The sequence below is a fragment of the Dicentrarchus labrax genome, unplaced genomic scaffold (genome assembly GCF_905237075.1).
Source record: "Dicentrarchus labrax unplaced genomic scaffold, dlabrax2021, whole genome shotgun sequence".
Lineage (NCBI taxonomy): Eukaryota > Metazoa > Chordata > Actinopteri > Moronidae > Dicentrarchus > Dicentrarchus labrax.
In genome coordinates this window covers 28,905,403-28,928,803 of record NW_026136706.1, presented here as the reverse complement: position 1 = coordinate 28,928,803, position 23,401 = coordinate 28,905,403, and the positions used below count along the sequence as shown (strand labels likewise).

General features: G+C 40.5%; 1 protein-coding gene and 1 long non-coding RNA gene across 3 annotated transcripts in view; both read left to right on the top strand.

Annotated features, from left to right (window-relative positions):
* LOC127365400 (uncharacterized) overlaps positions 1-23,401 on the top strand; it is a 177,316-nt gene that overhangs the window by 128,916 nt on the left and 24,999 nt on the right. The window lies entirely within an intron of this gene.
* Positions 1-23,401, top strand: part of vwa8 (von Willebrand factor A domain containing 8) — an 86,900-nt gene that overhangs the window by 53,486 nt on the left and 10,013 nt on the right. The window contains exons 32-40 of the mRNA XM_051403176.1: positions 713-838; positions 930-1,039; positions 1,556-1,707; positions 2,360-2,564; positions 2,648-2,729; positions 3,610-3,814; positions 11,207-11,315; positions 14,156-14,312; positions 19,452-19,560. Of these exons, the coding sequence (XP_051259136.1) occupies positions 713-838; positions 930-1,039; positions 1,556-1,707; positions 2,360-2,564; positions 2,648-2,729; positions 3,610-3,814; positions 11,207-11,315; positions 14,156-14,312; positions 19,452-19,560 (1,255 nt within the window). The remainder of the gene's footprint in view (positions 1-712; positions 839-929; positions 1,040-1,555; positions 1,708-2,359; positions 2,565-2,647; positions 2,730-3,609; positions 3,815-11,206; positions 11,316-14,155; positions 14,313-19,451; positions 19,561-23,401) is intronic.

Below are 23,401 nucleotides of genomic sequence, written 5' to 3'. Positions count from 1 at the left end.
TACATTATCCACAACACTGTTGGTAAAGGTTATATATACAAAATTCACTTGGCACTAAGTCTTAAGCTAGAGCACTGGCATCTCAGTCCAGAACAATGGGCACTACGGCTGACCAGACTCTACTGACAAAACCAATAATTTTACCAAGCAGATAATTATTAAATAAACTTAAAACTGGGCAGACACCCAATCAAACTCATCAAAACCATCTTTGTTAGTCCTTCCAACAATCACCAACGCTGGTTTGGTCAAAATGAACCCCTTAATTCACATAGTTAGATGAGAAGATAGCAAAGATATGGTCTGCTACGGCCGCTATGTAACGTTAGCTAATCCATATGCATCCATCAAAGTACATCCACTAAAAGTTAAAACATTATGGAAATGATTCCTACAGAGATAGACCTTGTGTTTAACCAGAAACAGCTGTAATATCACTATTGCTTGCCACCAGACTCTAAACAACAACAAAAATATTGTTAATTCACTAACATCAGAGAACAGTTTCAGTCGCTCTACTCAACTGCACATGGCCAGACTGGTTGTGTAAACAAACCACAGAGAGGCTGCGATAGCAACACAGGCAGAGGGAGTGAGACACCATGTGACACTATATCTTTATATAGAGAATAGTTGTTTTCTGCTATATTAATGTTTTAAATATCATATATAACCTATGCATAATTATTATTAATCACTGATATGTGTGCAGCAACCAACTGGAGGTGCTGGATGTGCTGGAGGGCCGTGTTCACTCCATCTCCCTTCCCATCAACCTGAAGTCGGTCTTCCTCGCGGCAGAGGACCGCTGGTTACTGATGGAGAGCAAAACCAACAAGTGAGTGAGGGATGGGTTTTAAATCTCTCTGAGGGTCCAAAAGTAGAAGTTCAATTCATAATGCGAAATACTGTTATGTGGCACTGAACAGGAAGTTCCTGCTGACCAAGCCCATGCACATGGCAGCTGAAGACACTGGGGTGTGTCAGCTCCACAGCATCAGTGAGGACCCAGTCAGCTCAGGCCATGGAGCCAGCTCAGGTATATATAATGATAAGGACATCCTACAGCTCGAACCAAAGCTTAACAGGGTTTTTCTGTGTAAATCAGCTACTGTGCAGCACTTATTGAAGACATTATGTCAACAAAACCAAGCAGACAGACATACAGAGAAATAGACTGGTGCGCTAGGCAGCAATATGTCAACTGGCCTTAAGTCGACCCAAAATATCAAGTGATCCATGTATGTTTCAGTCAGTATTAAACTTTCATACCATTCCATGTCACAGTTAGTAAGAAGACAATGGGAAGTCATGAGTAATCTCTAACTATCTAGACTTAATTAGTCCAACAAGGTTATAAATCATTGTGATAAGCTAAACCTAACTGAGGACGGTGAACTTTATTGTAATCTAAAGAAGAAATATATGAAAGGGTTTCTGCAATGAGTTAATTGATATAGTTGACACTCTAGCTGGATACTTTACTCTCCAGATCAGTGGCTGGTATATTAAGTCTTTTGCTTTATTGAGTAACATTTCCTTTCCTGTTTCCCAGCTGAGGTGTCCATGCCCCAGATGCTGTCATGTGAGCAGCTACCCAATGAGAACCTCAGCGCCGCTCTGGACCAGAAGATTGTTTCACCTAACCGCATAATGGCAGACACCAGCTCCTTTGCCCGGGTTGTTGTGGGCTTCCCAGACCTCGTGGTGAGATTATAAGAGGGCTTGATGAAAGATTGTGGGGGTAATGTCCTAGTCTGTTAAAAAATCTCTCTTAAATGTTTTCAGTGTTATTAAAGTTCTTCAAAAAAGGTATTTTTCACCATAATTTAAGGCCACAAAACTGCAGGATTTCTCATCACTTGAAGCACTTGGAGACAATCCAGTTAGTGCTCTTTATTTTAAAGAAAAGGGCGAGTTACATAGTAGAAAAAAGTAAAGAGAAAAGAGGGAAAAAAAACATGAGAAATTAATTAGTTAACTCCATAAAGTGTGGCTGCAACTGCGACCATTCCATTTTGACCATAACTTACAAAGTGAATTTTTTTTTTCTATTTATACATTAACTGTATCTGTCCATTGCTCTGTTGTGGGGGGTATTTCACAAGACATGGGTCTGTGTATCGCTGTTAACCATGCAGTGGCCTATTCAATATGTCCCTGCTGTCAGCCTAATGTATGCTTAAAAAAATAAAATAGGTAAAGAGCATGAATGAAAACATGAGAGCTTGGGTGAATAAGGTACTTCAGTGTTGATGCTCGAGCTGAACTGATGAATATTAATGCATTCACAACTAGGCTACGTAGCCATGTGCTTAAAATATAAATAGTGACATTTTCCTCTTGATCTCTTGTCCAGTCCCCTAATGAGGTGTACAGCTTTAAGAGGCCTGTTGATCTATTAGAGATGAAGAGTGGCGAGAGTGGGTCTCACATGTTCCTTAGAGGTGGGCTTCGGTCCAGCACGGCAAAGAGGGAGAATTGTGTCAGCCTGCTCTCAGCCAATCAGGTGGTCCGAGCCCTTCCACCCAGCAAGGTGCCCATGAAGGAGGTCTACCCCAAAGGTCAGAGTTCAGATGAAATTAGTTTTGTTTACAACATAGCACATGAATTCAGTGTATAAAGACTTGTTTTCTTGTTCACTCAGATGTCACACCCCCAATGACAGCGGCATACCTGGAGGTGACTGATCTGAACTCCAAAAAAGTTAAATATATTCCTGTCCCAAGGTGAACACAACACACCTGTGTCTTGTTGTTTCCCATTCTGCAATATATTTTTAACAGCAACATCATTTTGCATCCTCTAGCACCACCTAGTGGGCAGAGACAACATTACATTGAGAAATACAAACGTAATGTCACTAATTTATATTGTATACTGTATTAATGTTCTAAATCTCATATATATGACCTTTAAATTATGATTTTCTGCTTCTGATGTTTCTCATGTATTACCAATGAATAAATCAGCCTTTAATATTAATTTTGGCCAAAAATTAGTGCAAATATTTTCTGCAAGCCTCTATCTGCTCTTATTTTCAAAGAGACAGTAGAAATTTTGAAATCTTGCATGTTCTGTGTAAGTTGGTGGCTTGTCCTTTGTGATTTTTGCCTCGTTCCATTTTGCATTCCTGCCCATCTTAATCCAAGGTGTTTTATGAAGTCTAACATCCATTAATCTGAATTTTAGGCCTTAAAATGTCTTAAATATGATTTTTACAGGTCCTAAAAATTGATTGGATAAGTGAAATTAACGTTAAAATGACAATGAAAAAGGAAAAGCAGGAAACCTTCATGCTCACCTCTTGACTTGTGAGGTGTCTGCGGGGACCCAAAAAGTCTAAAATCCAATAAGCTGAATTGTAGGCCATAACATTACATTTTTTTTTCAAAAAAAGCATTTTTCAGTTTCTCGTTTAAATGTGTTTTGGGGGAAAATCCCTATTGATCACGTTGTTACAGCATGAACATGAACAACTACCAAATAGACTTAGAGCCAATACCGATTTCCATCATATCCTTTGTACTTCTCTCTCTCTTCTTAAATTGCATTAATAATGGTCTTGATGCCCCTTTGAAGACTCTCCTACATACTTGTTATTGGCAGGTCAATGACCGTGTCACCTTACACCAGCTGGCTGTCAAAGGTGTCAGAGTCTGACGTGCTAATGGCTCCTCTCGGTTCTGGAGGTGTGGTCACAGTGGATATGGGAGGGTACGTCCGGCTGTGGGAGACTGGATTGGACACCCTGCAGCGATCACTGATGGAATGGAGGAATATGATTGGGACGGAGGATGGCAGACCTGTACAGGTAACATCACAACTTAAATGGTTTATGGTGAAGCCTCAGTGTTGTATTACAGATGAGGGGATTGAATAGAAAACCTTGCAGCCTGCAGTTCCTCTCAGTACCACTGAGGGGCAGTACTGCTTTAAAAATGTGTCAACTGGATGTCACTCCTCAATCTTACCTCACTCTGACAGAATATATTAGCTGCCTAACCGAAATGTTTCCAGGTCCAAAATGTATGACCCGGCTGTATCCAGGGTAGGCGTGTGTATGAATGGACGGCCATTGTGCTGATGATGCAATAGCTTTTGACCCTGGTGTGGGTCAGAACATTCAGACCGGCATACTGAGACATCTTTGTTGATGTGCCCACATACACAACAGAGGCAGACAAATTCTTTAGATAATGTAGCCTTCCAGACGTAGGGGGCATTATCTGTGCACAAGGCAGAGAGAGAGAGAGAGAGAGAGAGAATGCAGATATCAAGATCAGTGACTGTTTTCTCTCTCTTGTCACCAAATATGTTTTGCTGCTGCAAACAAAATATGACGAGAGGTAATCATTATGTTATTTGGTACTTATTCTGGTTTGCCATGACTCCAGAGATGTAGAGAATCTATATCTAAGAGGATACTATGCCAAAAAGTAAATTTTCTTACTGCCTTTGACTGAGAATGTATTCATTAATACACCTGCACACCTGCAATGTACATATGGGACCTCTTTCTGGCCTAGATTCCTCAGTGGTCAGCTCTTCTTTGATGGGGCACCTTGAGTTCACTGTAGGTCAGACTTGCACAGACTCTCCCTGTGCTCTGTGTTAGCTCAGTGGAAACAACAGTGGCACTACTGTATTTAAACATGCCTGTGTAAAAGGTTCTCTGTATGTCTGCTCAGAGATATGCTACTTTACTGATTTGTTTACACGTCCCGCCTCCATATGAGCTTACCTGTTTGCAAACAGCACATGTGCACTACTTGCCAAGAAGTGTAACTATGAGGCTTTTGACCAAAGTATGAAATAGAAAAGGAAAAGTAGGAAATAAAAGAAAACCTCCAGGCTCCTCTTAACTTAATGATCCCTACAAGAATTGTATTAAGACATGCATACAAATAGTCAGCTTGGAACAATAATATGTGTCTGACATGTTTTTTTCACGAAAAACGTCTAATTTATATATTAATATCCTTAAAAGTAACCTCCTCCTTCTTCCTTATTAAAACTTCCAGAATCTCTGAATATACAAATGTTAATTTTTCAAGTTTTCTTGCTGGACACAAGATGTTTCCTCCTTCACTGTAAAGCAGAGCACAGAGAAACTTTCCACTTTCAGCAGATGAATGTGAAAACATCCTTCTAGTGTCAAACTCTGCACATACAGCATTCAAACAGCACACTGTAGGAACAAGGACAAACACTGATTATGACTGGAGGGGAAGTATGTCAGACAAGGTGTCTAGATGGTCTAGAGGGTTCATTTTTTTGTCTAGCTTTTAAATGTGTTTTTGGAAAAAATGTGTATTGATCATGCTGTAACAACTACAAAACCATACTTTTGAATTGAAATGAAAATGTAAATCCTCACATATTTGCAATATGATAGAGTAATCAAGTCTTTCGTCCCTATAGAGGAAAGACATGACAGCTCATTCCCTTATAATACTCTAGCTCCATGCACACATGTATTCCTGACCACACATTGAGCTGTGTGAGTGTAAGGGGGTGTGCATTCAGGTGTGTGTGACCGTCTGGTCTTCCATACTCAATAGTTCCTCTCATTCAGTCGGACATTGCTTCATTACAGCACTGTTGACACCATTAATACACACACCGATGTAGAGGACACACCAGTCATCACCTATCTGCTTACACAACACACGTCTTTTGTTTAACTGCTGCTGCCAAGTAGGTGTCTGCAGGTATCCAGCATAATATAACCACGTTCATAGCACTCTATGAGTGTCAGGTCATGTCACTCAACCTGACACTCAGCTGTATAATATGGTTGTTTTTACACCTGTATGTCAATGTGAGCCCTGGTTGGCCACGTTGTCACCTTTCTCCCACCCTGCCGTTGTTATTAGTTGCACTCATACACACATATGCACTTGATTGTTCCCTCCAAGTTCAAATTGTCAACAGCAGTGTCTTCCAGGCTTGTGCCACAATCTGCACACAGCAAAAGTTAACATAAACCTTCCTGGGAACAAATAATATAATGAACTGTATGTCAGGGCCTGTTACCACATACAGTTTCAGTTCTTACACACATGCGTGTACGTCAATTCAAGGTGCTGGGATTCATAAACTCATACAAATAAATAAAATTTCACACTCCGGCATGAAAACGCTCAGACACACTTGCACATGTTCAAACATTCACGTTCAGGCATGCATTTATACCAGTTCACACTAGAATGCACCCAAGTTCACGCAGGCTCATATTTACTCCCTAAAAAGTGCTCAGAAGTGGGCTCATGCACACACACACAGATGCCATCCCTCGTAAATCACTCTCTGTCTTAAGGCGTCTAAAGGGAGAATCAAAAATTTATGAGGCTATTAATCCTACAAGGCAAGGCATGGACTGCAGAAGAGAGACATAGAGAGAGACACTGGTTTAGAAAGAGAGGGGGGGAAACTAATGGAGAGAGGAGGGTGGGATAGAGACATTGATTCCCACAGTCATAAAAATGAAGTTTTCTCAACTGCGCAGCCCATTCCACACCCCCCTTGCCACTCTTTCTTTCTCTGTTTCTCTGTCTCAGGGTTAAAGGCCTGTCTTGAGCTCCCTGCGTACCACTGGGACCATAGCAACAAGTAGTTTCCACATGTTTCACCAAATACTGTGGAAAGACACGGACACACTGTCTGTGACATCACCCATTAGTTTCTGATGGCCTGTTGTAAAGCCTATAGATGGGTTCACTGCACTCTTAAACCATTTGTTCAAAATCTTAATTTCAGCTGTGGGATGGAGCTTAGACAACTGTCATTCAGCAAAGCAACCAAACACTCCTAGAGTTAAGCCTGTAAAGAAATAGTTTTCCAAATTGTTGTGGAAAGCATTAATGTGACTTTATTTCAAGAGAGGTTTCGAACATCTAGAGGACATTTAAGGACATGCTTAAATAAAGAACCTGGAAACTTTGCTTAAAATCTATGACATTTTTTTAGATATCCACAGTAGTACATGAGAGATAACAGATAATATGTGTGGCTCCTCCTAGTGCTCCTAATGGCATTCAGAAGAATCTACTGCCTCAATTAAAAACTAATCAGAGCCAAGAAAGATGAGAGTCTCATTCCCAGGTCGTCAAATACTGATGCTGGGAATGAGACTCAACAATCAACTATCTTCAAGCCACCAACCAAAAGTGTCTTTTTATCTTCCTTCGCTCTGATTGGTTGTTTTCGTTCAGGCCCGGTGGATTCTTTCAAATACCATTAGGAGCACTAGGAGGAGCCAGAGGAACCTGATTGTTACACAGATTACCTGTCTCATGTTCTACTGTCAGGATACACCGACCAGCCATAACATTGTGAGCACTGACAGATGAAGTGAGTAACATTAATTATCTGGATATCATGGTTCCTGTCAGTGGGTGGGAAATATCAGGCAGCAAGGGAACATTTTGTCCTCCGGTTGATGTGTTAGAAGCAGGAAAAATAGGCAGCAGGAAAAATAGGCAGCATGAAAATGAGCGACTTTGACAAGGGCCACATTGTGATGGCTAGATGACTGGGTCAGAGCATCTCCAAACCTGCAGCTCTTGTGGGGTGTTCCCGGTCTGCAGAGGTCAGTACCTATCAAAAGTGCTCCAAGGAAGGAAAAGAACAGTGCAGAGCAATTTGTTGGTATGGTGCTGCAGAACATTTTGATTTGATTATTTCCCATTGTGTATTCCCATTTAAAATGTTTAATTAAATGATATTCTCAGTGTTGCGCAACATAGAAACAGGGGACTCCCTCAGATATAACAATCTTTTAGGTTTATGTTATGGCTACCAGTTCTAATTATGTCAGCTTTATTTCTGAGAAGTCATGTTTTGTTCGTAATTTTGGTATTTAGATAGATATATACTTTATTAATCCCCTATTGGGGGAAATTCTTCTTTTCACCTTTTTTTTTTTTTTTTTTTTAAAAACACACACACAGGCTGAAATGCACACTTCACACTTGTGGACATGCAACAGGTAGAGAGATGGTGGAGTGATGGGCTCGCCATGTTAGTGGTGCCCATGAGCAGTTTGTTCCTATTTCATAGAATTAATGTTGTTGCTGCTCAGGATTGTAATGTGACACTCACACACACACCATCCTGTAGCTCCAGTGGCCAAATAACTCATACCTCTTTCACAACCACAGTAGGAACCTGAACCAAGTGTGGCTGCTCTAAAATCTACTCCAAGCCCAAAATGGACACACGTTGTAAACCATCACTCATAATTTTTTGAAAACCAAAAGTAGAGCAATAGTCACCCCTTTACTGGTTGTAACTGGGCCAGAGCGGAGGCCATTACCAGCATGAAGACACATGTTGTTGTCACCAGCAAGAGAGCTGTATCTATATACAGTGTGATGACAAGCATGGATTACTGAAACAAGCCTGTGTTCAAGAGACTGGAATCCTGATAGCTCAACTTCCTCTCTGATGGACTGATTTCCCAGACACCTAAAAAGAGCATGAGGGCTCAACAGAGGCATAGACACAGGTCTGAGGGATGCTGTGTTGGCAGGAGAAAAGAGCCGGTGTGGCGTTTAACGAGTGATTGTAATAACATTCATAAACACTGAGTGTGAATGATACATCTAGCCAGCACAGCTAAGCCTTTGAAGCTGAGCTGCCATGCATCAGGTGAACACCCTCGTTTCCCAACATGGGACAGGTATGTGTGCAGCAAAGCTCATGTTCTGTTGCTGTATGCAGTGTGTGTGACTCACACATGCACAGACACATATGAGTGTGTAATGAGAGAGCAGTCACATTGCGGAGGTGAGCTGTGGTGACACCATAGGCTCAAACCTCTGACCCTTTACCTCACCGCAGAGCTATGGCACCGAGCTCTCTCTGGTTACTGAGATTAACGTTGGTTCACCTGCGAGCACACACACATACTCACACACACTTCCTGTGGATCTTCACTAACACCAGTGTAATGTAAAGCTCTATTGATACACAGATGCTCTGTTGGTTGGAAGCTGCATGGGACAATGAGGATGTTTGTCATTAAATTAAACATGTTTGAGCCCCTGCTGATTGCTAAAACAGCCTGACCCCCCAAATCCCTGCTGCTATTGTCATGCAAAAAATGGCCATTAAAGATTTTTTTCATCAAGATCAGTAGTTTCAATTCAGCTGGTCTGCATATCACTCTCTGTGTGTGTTTATAGGAGTTATATCTTCTACATTCTGCATTTCTCTTAGAACCTGACTGATTTTTGATACCATTAACAGTATTGATCACGACATTTCAGAGCCGAGAAAGATAGAAAGATGGTTTAGGTTGGTGTCTTGAAGATAGTTGATTGTTGAGTCTCAATCCCAAAGCATCGGTAAATGATACCCTGGGAATGAGATGATTTTATCTGTCTCATCTCTCATGTTCTACTGTCAGGATATAGTGAAAGTATCAGCAAATATAAATAAAAATAATGTGTTCATAAAAATGACCTACTGCAGCTTTAAAACTACCACTGCCAGTTTGAATGTCCAGAGACTAGCTGGTAAAATGTTAAAAGTGAATGAGCAGGGAAAGCAGCAGGGACACTTGGTTGATAAATGTTGAGAGGCACTGTTTTTTTAATTTTTAAACGTAGTGTGAAACTTACAGTAGGTCCCCTTTATGAGCTGGTTCCCACAATGAGTATTATCTTGTCCTGGTAATCTGACATCTGTATATATCAGGCTGACCCTCTTAATCTGCACTAAATATAGAGAGCTCTGCTGATACTGCAGCTTCATGTAGATGTGAGAACAGAGCCTGAGCTGTATGTGTCAGTTTGAGGTGTGGACAGTGGGTCAGCGGAGGTACGGGAGGGGTCCTTCTCAGCTGGACTGCTGCTCCTACTAGATAAGTCTCTGTTCAACTGCACTGACCATGACAAAGCAATAAAAAATAAAAAAAAACACCAAAGATAATGACTCACACAACCGTCCACAATTTACAAAACCTCACCCTCCTGCAGATACCATTTGAATTCCTGCAGTATGTTAGAATCACTCCTTCATGCGTGCCAGCCTCTGGCCGGCCACCCTGCCTCAGTGAGAGCCAGTGTGCTGATTTTGGTGCTAATAGTGCCATCCAAAGGTTTAACCTCTCTGTGTCTCCACTCCTTCCCTCTCCATTGCTCTCCTGCAGAGAAATTCAGAGCCTATTCTGTCCATCCTGCCAAAGCCTCAGACCTTAGAGATAAAAAAGTCCATTCTCCTAATGCTTTGACTGTGTGGTAGGTATCTTACTGTTGGGATGTTTGGATGGCTGTCTCACATACTAATTCAGAACATCAGGAGGTTAACACAAAGAGGAAGTTGTGTGAGCTTGGAAAAGTACAATGTCATGTATCTTTATTAGTGTCAAAGTGTGAATACTGCTACATTTGCAGGCAAATGTGTTTTCTTTGAAGCTTTCACCAGGGACTGTTTCAACACTGTTACTACCTAAACACTGCAGCTTTTTAGATAGGTCTGAGTCACTAGACCTATGTGGTACATGTAGTTGAATTGTGTTCCATTATCCCAACTTTCAAACTCAGAGAAATCTGTCATTTTATTCAGGTAACATCCATCAAATATCACAGTACTACAATCTTAGAGCAGAAGAGTCAAATGGCTGAAGATAGATTATCTAGCAGTCTGGGATTAAAACACAAAATAAAGTATTCTTTGCATGTAAACTATGAATTAAAAATCAGTATTAGTGTTTAGTAGTGTTTTTGAGAATCAATACAGTATCACAACACACAATATTGTGATACTCATTGACTCATACACAATATTTTCTTAATCATCTGTGTACAATTTCTGTCTGAGTCATGTCAGAATAGATTTTCATCAACAATGGTAGCTGTTTAACAATGAGGACAACTCCCATGATCCTACACTACTTCAAGACCTCATCAAGCTATGACTTGTTATTGTTTTGAAGTGAGAGACCCCCTAGTGGCAGAAACTACATAGTGTACGTTCAACATATAGTAGGAACTTTAGCTAGAAAAAAGCTCTAATGTGTCTGTTCTTCGCTGAGACATTGTTCCTGGAAAACTGTATACCTAGATACTAGATACCACTGGTGATGAGTCGGGGCTAAACTGACCCTTTAACCTTTATAAGTTAGAGTCTGTGCTTACGTGTTTGCTGAATGTTTAAAAAACGACCCACATGCCATCTCTCACTCCTCTCCTCTCAGATCACTATCCAGAGGGAAAGCGGCCTGGATGTCTCCGCCCCCAAGCATGGCAAGATCGACCCCAACAACGCTCCTCACGTTGGGGGAAACCAGTGGGCAGGAGGCACAGGTAACCAGTGTTTCTTATAGGCACAGGAACATGCACAAATTCCATCTGTCCACCAACTGCTGATTGAAATCTGTGCTAACATTTTACACACACTTTACTTTTATTGATAGCATATAAGGTGGATATATGAGGCAGCTGTGGTGTGCTCCCCTCCCACAGCAACTGCTTAATTGCCCTTGGGCAAGGCAGTAAACCTCCCTCTGCTGAACTACTTGAGGGCATACCACCACTATGGCTGGTCTTATAGTACAGTAGCTTAGACCAACCCTATTGAGCTACGAACAGCTCACAGAGGAGGCAGGTTTATGAAGAAGATTATTTATTGTTACTGTTGTTGAATTCTGAATAGAACCGGTTCAAGAACCAGATCTAATTTGGTGGAAAAGGGGTCTTCTTGGTCCACTCGTCTATTCCCAATAGTTCCAGTTTGGAGCCAAGATTGCAGTTGTAACCCAGTAAGAACAACACTTAATTGACTACTGTACTCAGATTCAACTCAAGGAGCGAGGGATGGATCAATGTAAAAGGTAAACACAGGGATATTTATTTTCAGAATCAACAAAAAGTAGAATCACGGTTCAGATTCAAATCCCCAATATATAAAAGAAATAAAAGAACTGAAAGTAAAGTGTCTCTTTACAGCTTATTGCTGTCTGATATCAATGTTCGTCAAAGTCTAGTCCAAAGAGCTTAGTTTGTATCCATGTCCGTCCAAGTGTATTCAATGTGTATGTGCTGCCCGGGTAGAATGTGTGTGTTTGTTTGTATGCTTGCTGCGCGCAGCTTAGATCTTATCTGCTCCAGGCATGAATCTTCAGGAAGATGATGAAGATGGAGAATTCCAGATACTCTCTAACCCTGCCTCGCATCCGACAGGAAACCTAGTTGGAATCGATGCTTTCCCACAATGTAGATCCAGCAACTCAAAAAAAACAATCTGCCATAGCAGGGAATAAAATGAATTATCTATCATCAATTACTGCACAGTATCATATCTCTCTTTAACTCAAGTGTAACTTATAATACTGACCACAAAAGGAATGATGAACTATATCCTGAGACCTTAAAACCTTAGACATCATTGTGTTTGTTTCCTTTTTTTAACAGTATTAATAACTCATGTTACACAAATTATCCCAAATCTCTAATCAATCATGTCTCTCATTCATATTCACCCTCATGTATTTTTAATCATCTCAACATGAACTGTAACACATTATTTATATCAGGAAAAACCCATATGTATACAAATCATGAGCATTAGTCCACGTATAGCATATTAACACTCCAACATTGAACATGGCGCCCAGAAATGACGCAGTAAAAATGACCGTTCCTCACTAAAAATAAATGCATTTCTAAAACACAAACTCAGCATATTAACTCATTTCATGTCTCCATAACATTTACAGTTGACTCCAATTGGTTTTTGTTGATAAGAAAGGTTCAATATTGCTTAATCATAACCAAACAGAAAAAAATGACATGTCCGCTAGAAACGTAGCATGCTAACTAGCACACTCACCGGAGTCCTCAATCTTATAAAACAAAAGAAAGCAAATCCTCCGGTCGCAGCGGTCTGGAACCCTCTGGCAACAACTTTGGTCAAGTACAGACTCATAAACATGAAAACCAACAGTATGTCTTCCATAAAATGCCATCGACTTCACTCGTGGCTGTATCGTGAGTTGTTAGCATCAGGCTTAGCTGGGGTGTTTTTTCATCCCAGGATGCGATGCTCACGTCTACTGGATTTACTACATATCACATACATAATGCGCCCTCTAGCGGCTATTTTAGGCAACTACAGTCATCTTGAAACAGTTTTCCTCATAAATTCAGATATTAAAATGAAACTTATTAACTATGAGGCCAAACAAACAAATAATAGTCAGTTAACCCAAAGCTGTACTTTCATAGGGGTTACACAGTGTTTTTGAACCATTCATTTTACCTTTTGCTTACTATCTTACCATCATGTTTAAGCTCCTAACTAATCATGGATGTACACTATAGGCCAAAAGTTTGGAAGCAAGATCAAATATGTACAAAAAAGATCATAGTTTCATTTGTATTACATTGCAACAAAATAAACATGATTACTATATAAAGAGTCACTTATCAGAATACATTTTTACTATAATTATCAAGTATTTGGGTTTTTCTTGCTTTCTTTGCTGTCTTCAAAGTAACCTCCTCTGGCTTTAACAACAGCATGGCATATACAAGGCCTCCGTTCCACAAGTTTTTTAAGGTATGTGCCAGGAGTTGCATTCCAAGCTTTCTTAAGTCCCTCAATGAGATACTGCTGATTCATGGGACGCACTTTTCTGACTGATCAATCCAATTCGTCCCACACAAGCTCAATTGGAAAGATGTCTGGAGACTGAGGGGGCCAAGACATCTTTCGAAGAGCACCTTCCTCTTCTTTTTTGTCTTCCACTGACAGAGCTTGGAAGAATGCTGAGGGTCATCACAAATCTGTACTCTTGTTTCTTTACTCAGCTGTTTCTTTCTAGCCATTTCTGTGGTAGTTTGTCAGAGATATGAACACAGTTGAGATTTTTGTATGCAAACTCAAAAGCCAGAGAGCTAAAGTGAATAATGCAAACTTATCAAGGGTCAGTTGTTGATTGCAGTCCTTAAGTGTGTGATTTAAACTGATCAATAGTTCAACATTTATTGTGTATGTCAATGTGCTATGTGCACAGTAAAATTAATGCAGACATTTTATGAGGTCAAATGAAACTGGCCATAATGTGTGGTTTCAAATCAATTATGGGTTATCTAACGTATCACAACTGTGATTTGTTCATCCTCAATAAGATGTCTCTTTGCAGGTGGCAGAGACACAGCAGGGCTAGGTGGCAAAGGGGGCCCCTATCGGCTGGATGCAGGGCACAAGGTCTACCAGGTTTCCCAGGCGGAGAAAGATGCTGTTCCAGAGGAGGTCCGCAGGGCAGCCCGTGAAATGGGTGAAAAAGCCTTTAAAGAGAGGTCAGTGGCTTTAAAAATACAGTGATGACATGCTAAAAAATGCTTTTCCACTTTGGAAACTACCCAGTGTGTCAACTAAGTGTGCCGTGTGTAACATGGAACAGGTGGGTGTGTGTGTGTGTGTGTGTGTGTGTGTGTGTGTGTCAGCTATCCCAGGTACGGTGCCTGGTCCTGGACAAAAAACCACAGGCTGCAGTTTCCTGGCTGGATGGATGAAGGCAGTAGTAGATCCAACTGGGCAGTGTCTATGTGTCTTTATGTTTACACACATTTGTTTCAGAGTGGAGGGTTGAGAGGGCGCCCCTTTCACTAGCTCAACCGTGAAGGCTGTCTCTGTTCCCCTTTGCTTCAAACAGCCTCGTTCTCTTAACTTTCCTTTCTCCCCATCCCCCTAGTCCCCTCCTTTCCTGTGCGGCTCGTCTCATACACTGGCTTCTTTCACATAACCTTTCTGACTCTCCTCTCTCTTCACTGATTTTGTCTCTACTCTTCTTATTTGTAGTCATTTCACTTGTTTTTTGAAATTTTTCTTTGACGTCCTTTCCCTCCTTCCCCCCCTCCCTGTCTTCTGCCTGTCTATCAGTGTCCCACTAAGACCAGGGAAAATCTTGTAGCTACATGCTGATACCCTGCTTCCAAGCAGATGTCACTGTGCTTAAGTGTTCTTTAATGCAGCAGGTGAGCACACACAGGAGAAATACATGGAGATAGAATATTTATTTTTCATACAACAGGCCAACTGTGTCAGGCTTTTTCCATACCTTCTCATTCACTGATGTGTGCGCACAATCCTTTGTTTATTTAGATTAGGTTAAGTATCAATCAAACTCTGATCCTTCCGTAATTCCTTGAGTACCTGTCACACACACAAGCAAAAACAGGCTTAGGTATGCCCACGTGAGCATGCACACACATACTCACACTTCTATGGATATGTTTCTGGCTCCATACCTGCCAGCCTTCCTACATTAGATGGTGGGCCTATGGCCACCGTTTTTAAGCCTAATTAACAGGACTGGATTTAAAAACTGCATAGCTAAAGGAATAACGACATTTAATTCAATAACAGATGAGGGACCACTACATTTTAGGAGTTTTGAAAGAAGAATATGCTCTAGAAAAGAAATACTTTTATAGTTTTTTACAATTACATAATTATTACTAGATATTAACGACCCATGGCTGAAAGAAGTTTTATGAGAGTTAAAGAGAGGTATTGTATCCAGACTGTATAAGAAACATCACGTACAGAAAAAACACATTCTACAGAGTATATTAAAAATAAATGGGTGCAATGGTACAGGTGCATCAACTCGCATACTTGGAGAGAATTTAGATGAAAGTCTCAAATTAGATTTTTCATTACGCAGAATCACCAAGCACTCTTCACAGGAGAAGATTTAAAGTACTGTGTGGCAGCCAAGATGTTTTCATTAGTGTATAATCACCTGAATATAAGAATCGTCGTATTTTTGTTGAGACATTTATATCTACAAACGCCACAGGTCACCTTCCATGGAGACTCACTCACTTCAAAACACAAAATATGTTCCACTAGCGGTCGATTGGTGAAAGGCACCAGGATGAGTAAAACACACACAGATTGAAATCCCTTCTTGAGAAGGAAACTTTGTTCTCTTGTGGTTTTATTGTTCCTTGCTCCTTTCTTGCTTTGTTTTATTCTGGTTCCAGAGTGAGGTATGTACTACATGTGGTCTAAGGGTAACAAGGAGCAAATTTGTCGACAGACATGTAAGACATTCTCCCTGGGTCTTAGGATCTCAAAGTTTGTAGTTCTGTTTAATAATACAAAGCAAATAGATGAGAATAAGGGAAGTTTCCTTCTGCTGTGAATCCATAAGATTCCTAAATGACGAATGAACACACCCCAAAAAAAGCATTGCTGAACAACTGATGAGTGTTGGATAAGTTGTTGCTGTTTAGTGTGAAACATATTTCATACTTTTATTACATTTTAGAATGTTCATGGAAATATTTAATACACCAACAAATAGCCTGCCTACAGGCCAAAAGTTCGACATTTGTGGGAGGCTGTGATTGACAGAACCAACAACTATTAGTGCAATACCACTGCTAAAACAAAACCACACTTTTCTAACCATTGTGTGCATCATAAATTTCAAAATACAATCAAATGTTTGAACAGAAAGCCATCACCCTTTCTGGCCTGTGAGGCAGGGCTAGTGGAGGGAAGGTTAGTGTTTGTGTAGTGTGTAGTTGCTGGGAGTGTTGGCCTGAGTCCTTGTTTTTGTGGTTGTTGTGTGTGAAATGTCACAAACTTTGCTCTTAAAAAACAGACTCCCTCTCTCTGTATTTGCCATTCACTCACTTTCCCTCTCCTGTTTAAGTCAAGGTTCAGGAATTTGGAGGAAATAGCCGCGGCCAGTGGCCAGAGTGTCTGTTCCCCACACACACTCTCATGCATCCTCACACACACTAAGAATGTGTGGAGGAAGCCGCTCTGCTATGTGCTGTTTTGTGGGCTTACACGATGGTGGTGTGAATGCAGAGGAACAGACAGGGAGACTGTGTGTACAGGTTGAAAATAACTGGTCTGTAATGTGAGTGTGATACATTGTGAGTACACTGTGTATCATTAGAATATGAAGGCCAGTTACTGTCACTATAAACAGATATTCTGCAATCAAACTTACATGTTTACTATTCATCAAAGGAAGTAGTCTGCAGTAGGGCTGCACAATTACTGCCAAAATGATAATCATGATCATTTTGATCAATATTGAAATCCCGATTATTTCATGATTACAGAGCACTGCCAATCTCCAGTTAAATGCTTTAATGTGAATAACAGTAGAGAACAACTGATAAACTGTACAATTAACCCAAACAGTGAACACAAAAACTGAGTGATTTGGATGAATTTTGAGCAGATTATTTGTTTTACTGATATTTTTAGAAACTTTTTGTACAATTCTCTTTCTGTATTATGTTATTTTACAATCATGAATACCTAATATTTTACTTATTTTGACAGATTCAGTGTTTTCTTCTCCCTGTGACCCCCTGAGAAGCTTTGGCAATCCCAGATTGGGAACCACTGAGATACAGTGATATAAAACTCACATGAATCCTGATATGACACACTGAGGTCACATTGCAAATTTTTTTTACTGTGTCTGATTTGGACCACATGTGAAAGTGTTCCCAATCAGAATTGTAAAGATCAGATTTCATGTGATTTGTGCTGTTCACACTGTGATGATAAAACAGATCTGAGTCACATATGTGCAAAAAACATCAGATTTGGGCCACTTGTGCCTGCAGTGTGAACAAAGCCAAAGATAGCAGCTATAGAGGAGTTATAATTAGATATAGATGATGGATGAATGAATAAATGTAATATATGAGCCATTTTTACAAGTTATTCACAGAGCCTTAAGCTCTAAGCTATACAATGTAAAATATTAGAATAAAGCATCTGAATATATTTTAAAGTATTGAAATGTCTTAAATTGAGCAAAATGTGCTACTACAATCTAAGACAGTAGTCTGTTCAAACTGCCATTCACATCTGCTACTAAATGATACAATATGAGTGGAAGAAGGTTCACTGTGGCTCTTTGCCCTGTTGTTATTCTCACCTTTTAACTAAGAGGAAGCGGCAAGCTCAGAATCTAGATGCAGTTTCACAGAAATACACTTTCACATTTATACTTCTTGTATTTAAATATTTAAATTTGTTCTTCGTTTGTTTGTTTGTTTGTTTGGTGGTTCTAATGGGTGTTGTAGCACACCGTGTGGCTCACCAACGGTTGTTTGTTTTCTTTTAGAAGATTTAAAGCTGTGTCTGTCCATTGTCAGAAAATGGAAGACATTATTCATAGGTATGTTTTCATTAGTGTATAATCACCAAAAATAAGAATTGTGTTTTTTAATTTTATTATTGCCTTAAAATGAGCTGTTTTTATCTACAGAGGCGGACTCCGCCATGTTGAACTGCCATGTTTCTGCCTCTAGAGAAGGCCTTTCCCCATACACACTGGTCCCTTAAAACACTCCAGGTGTTGGTGATGATGTAGCTTAATTCAGCCATCCACTGCAGACATTATGGACATCCTGTTAATGAATATGTATTAGTATGTATTTGGTCTTTTTGAATGTATGCTTGATGCCACACAGTCTACACAATACATCCTACCTCTTACTCTACTCTCATGCAAATCCCTCACACACACACACACACACACACACACACACACACACACACACACACACACACAGGTTTGTTACGAGTTGTGACTCATAAAGTCAGAGCCTCTCCACCAGCCATCCATACCTACCTGTGTTTTGAAGTCACTGCTCTCTATCTCTGTGGTGGTCACGGTCTGCTTGTCACCAAAAGTTTTCAAACACCTGGCAGAGATTTCCCTCACCTGTCTCTGTCTCTTTTTAACCCGCATGCACGCACACACACACACACACACGTCTGTGCAAACATGGTGACCTTTACCACCTTCGACGAGCTATTCTAAAAGTACCTGCACAGTGGGATTATACTGATAAACTCGGCTTAGGGGGCATAGCCCACCTGTGTTGTCATGTCCACAGGTGTGTTTTGGAGAGAACACACACGTGCAAACACAAAAAAGTGTGCTCCATATTTAACAACACTGACCCCTGTGTCAGTTTGCCCACAGGTGTTTCGAGATTCTTTCTATTTTTATTCCTTTCTCTTGTCTGACTTACCTGTTTTTATGTTTAGAAGGATAATTATTTTGTAAAAAGCATGGAGAGAAGATGAAAGAGTTATATTATGCTTGCAGTAGCACCCTCAGCTTTTGCAAAGAATGTGTGAAGTGAGGGTGGGAGAAGGGGAAACTCTTGAGTTCAGAGATGAGCCGAGCAGAGAGAACAAAAAATATAGTGACTTGTAGAGTGTCCTTAAGATCTTTCATGACTTCCTTTCATCACCAGTGTGAGTTAACAGAGCCCTGTACGCCTCTGTTAAAGTTGAAAGTCGAAAGAAAAACCACAAATCAATTATACTGTATGCTTGAAGACAATGGGTGGTTTGCCCGAAACATGTCAAACCAATCAAACTCTTAAACTGTTCTTCTGTCCTCTCCCACTGTGTTTTTCTCTGTCCTTCCACGTCAGGTTGAAGGAGATCAATATGAGCGATTACGATGCCGCAACGTATGAGCGCTTCTCCAATGCTGTCAGGAGACAGGTTCAGTCTCTACGCATCATCCTGGACAGTTTGCAGGTTAGCTTCACTCCACTTGGCATCACACTTACTTCTTTATTTGATACACAATTACTTGTCTTGATGAATACATAACACTATAGAACAAGGCACGGGGAGCTTCACTCTTCTCTCAATAACATTTTTTGAAAATACTGCATGATTTCTACATCATTAAAATTCCAAATCTTATCAGTAGTGTCTTAGGGTGTATTCACACGTGTAGTTCGGTTCATTTGTTCCAGACAGTGAGGGAAAAATTATACATTGTTGCATTTTAGTTCCGTCTGGTTCCTGTTCACACTGACCTTTTGAGCCACGTGGGGAAATCAGTCACAGGTTCTGCAGAACTTTAATGCTTCAATTAAATTTTATTTATATAGCGCCAATTCATAACAGAAGTTATCTCAGGACACTTTTCAAATGGAGCAGGTGTATTATAAAATATTTACAGAGACCCAACAGTGCCACCATGAGCAAGCACTTGGCAACGGGGGCAAGGAAAAACTGCCTGTTAAAAGGCAGAAACCTAGGACAGACCATTCGGCTCTAGGTGGGTGGTGGTCTGCCTCAACCAGTTGGGGTGAGAGAGGAGAGAGAGTGAGAGACAGAGAGAGACAGAGACAGACAGATGCACAGCAACAACAGTAGCAACAACTACACTAATAGTAGTGACTGATGATAATGAACATGAAGAAGATGATGACGACGACAACAGCAACGATGGGGGACAACGAGCAGTAGGGTTGGGTATTGGTTGGGTTTTATCCAATACCGGTGCCTACTCGGTATTTTTTAAACGGTTCTGGTGCTTAAACGGTTCTCGAACCGGTACTTAAAAAAACTAAACCACACACACTTTGTCAAAAAACAATACCCTTTTATTTCCAGGGCCAAATTGAACACAATATTAAGTTAACGACATAACACACGTTGTCACTCACGCTGTTGAATAGCAACGGTGTTTGCTAGCCTACTTGACATGCATGATTTGTGGTTGGCATTAAATTACTAGATTTACCTGAAGAGGAAAGGCTGATGTCATCATCATCATCTGTGATGTTCACCACCACACTGGCAGGGCTGGGAGTCTCTTCAATTTGTCCGGCGAGGCCGACACTGGCTGCGGCTGCTGGAGTGCTTGGCCTTGCGTCACGTAGGTTATCAAACACGGCACATTGTTCGGCTTTAAATAAACTCCATGTGTCGCCAGATGTTTCATCAAATTCGACGTGTTACCTCCCTTGCATGCAATTGTTTTCTGGCATCTGTTGCATGTCACAGAGTCTGCATCATTAGACGTGAAATGCAGCCAAACCTTGGGGCGTTTTGCCTTCGGCATCTTCATTGATCCTCTCACTATCAGTTCTGATCAACAAGTGTGCTGAGTAGTGGCACTGATGTCACGCAAGTTGACACCGGAACACCGGGGGCCGGTGAAAAAAAAAAAGTCAGGCACCGAAATGTTCGTTCTTATTCGGTCTGGTTACGACGGTTTACGTCGGAACCGGTGCCCTATTGGTACCGCGTTTCGGTACCCAACGAGCAGTGACAATAGTAATAATAGTAACTGTGGCCATAATAATATTAAAAATAATAATAACACTAATATCAGTGATATTAGCAATGGCAGTCAAGCAGGACCATGGCAGGAGGTACCACCAGGATCCATGAGAACCTGCGAGACGAGAAAGCACAAGAACTCCGGGGAAGAAGTAAAGTTAGTAACATGCATTAATGGGACATGAATGAGTGCAGAAAGAGAGAGAGAGGAAGAGAGGAGCTCAGTGCACCATGGCAAAATCCCCCGATAGGATCCTCCTGTTCTACTTTTTGAGACTATAGGAACCACAAGTAGCCCTGCATTCAGAGAACGTAGTGTTCTAGTGGGGTAATAGGGTACTATGAGCTCTTTAAGATATGAAGGGGCCTGACCATGAAGAGCTTTGTAGGTGAGGAGGAGGATTTTAAATTCTGTTCTAAATTTTACAGGGAGCCAGTGCAGAGAAGTGCTGCAGCGTGCTGCAGCGTTTTTAATTAATTGGAGCGTCTTAATGGACTTATTGGGGCAGCCTGATAATAAAGAGTTGCAGTAATCCAGCCTAGAAGTAACAGATGCATGGATTAGTTTTTCTGCATCTGTCTGTGATAGGATGTGTCTAATTTTTGTAATATTACGTAAATGAAAGAAGGCAGTCCTAGAGGTTTGCTTTATGTGGGAATTAAATGACATGTCTTGATCAAAGATAACTCCAAGATTCCTGACAGTGGTGCTAGAGGCCAAGGTAATGCCATCTAGAGTAACTATATCTTTAGACAGCGAGTCTCTGAGGTTTTTGGGGCCAAGTAGAAGAATTTCGTTTTTTTCTGAGTTTAACAACTCATCCAGGATTTTATGTCCTTAAGACATGTTTGTAATTTAGATAATTTATTAATTTCATTGGGCTTGATCGATAGATATAACTGCGTATCATCTGCATAGCAATGAAAGTTAATGGAGTGATTCCTAATAATGTTGCCTAAAGGTAGCATATATAAAGTAAATAGAATTGATCCAGGTACAGAACCTTGTGGAACTCCATGACTAACTGTAGTATTTATTGAAGATTCATTGTTAACATGTTCAAACTGTGAACGATCTGATAAATATGACTTAAACCAGCTCAGTGCGGTTCCTTTAATGCCAATTTGATGCTCAAGTCTCTGTAAAAGAATATTATGGTCCATTGTCAGAAGCAATCAAAAGGTTGTTGTTAACTTTAACCAGAGCTGTCTCTGTGCTGTGATGAACTCTAAATCCTGACTGAAAAACCTCAAATAAGCTATTGTTATGTAGAAAGTCACACAACTGATTATTATTTAATAATAATCTTTATATAATAAGGCAGTTGTTGGATGCAGAATTCGAAAAAACAAAAAGAAAGGCACCATCTAAAGCCAGTGTTTGTTTTTTCCATTCTGGGCTACATATGGCGGCCTCCATAGGAAGACCCGCTCCCTCTGTAGATAAAAACAGCTCATTCTACGGTAACAAAAACACAATGATTCTTATTTCCATGTGATTATACACTAATGAAAACACATAATTTATTCGATTTCTTACAATAGATCATTCTAAATGTTACACACTGGACCTTTTAATACACTGACAAAGTAAATTAAGTATAAAAAACACATGTGCATATGTGTTATCCAATGATTTGCATAAATATATTCAGGGATTAATCGCTGCAGTCAGTAGGGGATCAGTTGCTCCCAAACATTTAGGAAAAAGCTGAATCACTTTGAGATTACTTTTACTTTGGTAGGTCACAACTGAATTTCTAATGCCAAATGATCCTGTTTAGTGGCTAGATAGTATACAGTATATAGACACTTCCTTGTAAATCCAGCCTGATGTTTGGTATGTTTTGAAAGCTTGATATTTTAATTAGAATTTCAGTATAAGTTCTCTGGTCTAAACTGCTGTTTGCAATGACAGATCAGTTTAATTGAACAGTTTTAAGCATTATCCAAACAAATTGTAGATTTAGACTGCTTTTACTATACAGTCACACACTGCAGTCCAGTCCACTGTGGTCAGTCAACAAAAGTCACAGGGCCATAAGGTTGGTAGAGGACAATTGGTTGACCCCAAGCTACTCTCACACGTGATGGCGGGGCAGGAAGGAGGGGGGCTGTCCCACTGGAGCACCTGATTGGTTGAGTGAATGAAAAGCAAAAGCGTAGGCAGTGGTGATTAAAGATCCAGGATGTTATATTGTCTCCATTTCATTATTTTGTTTTAGACTTTCCTCCCTTTGTTTGCGCTTCTTAAGGGGAATGTGTGTTAATGCATCCAAGTGGGGTTTGGCACACGCAT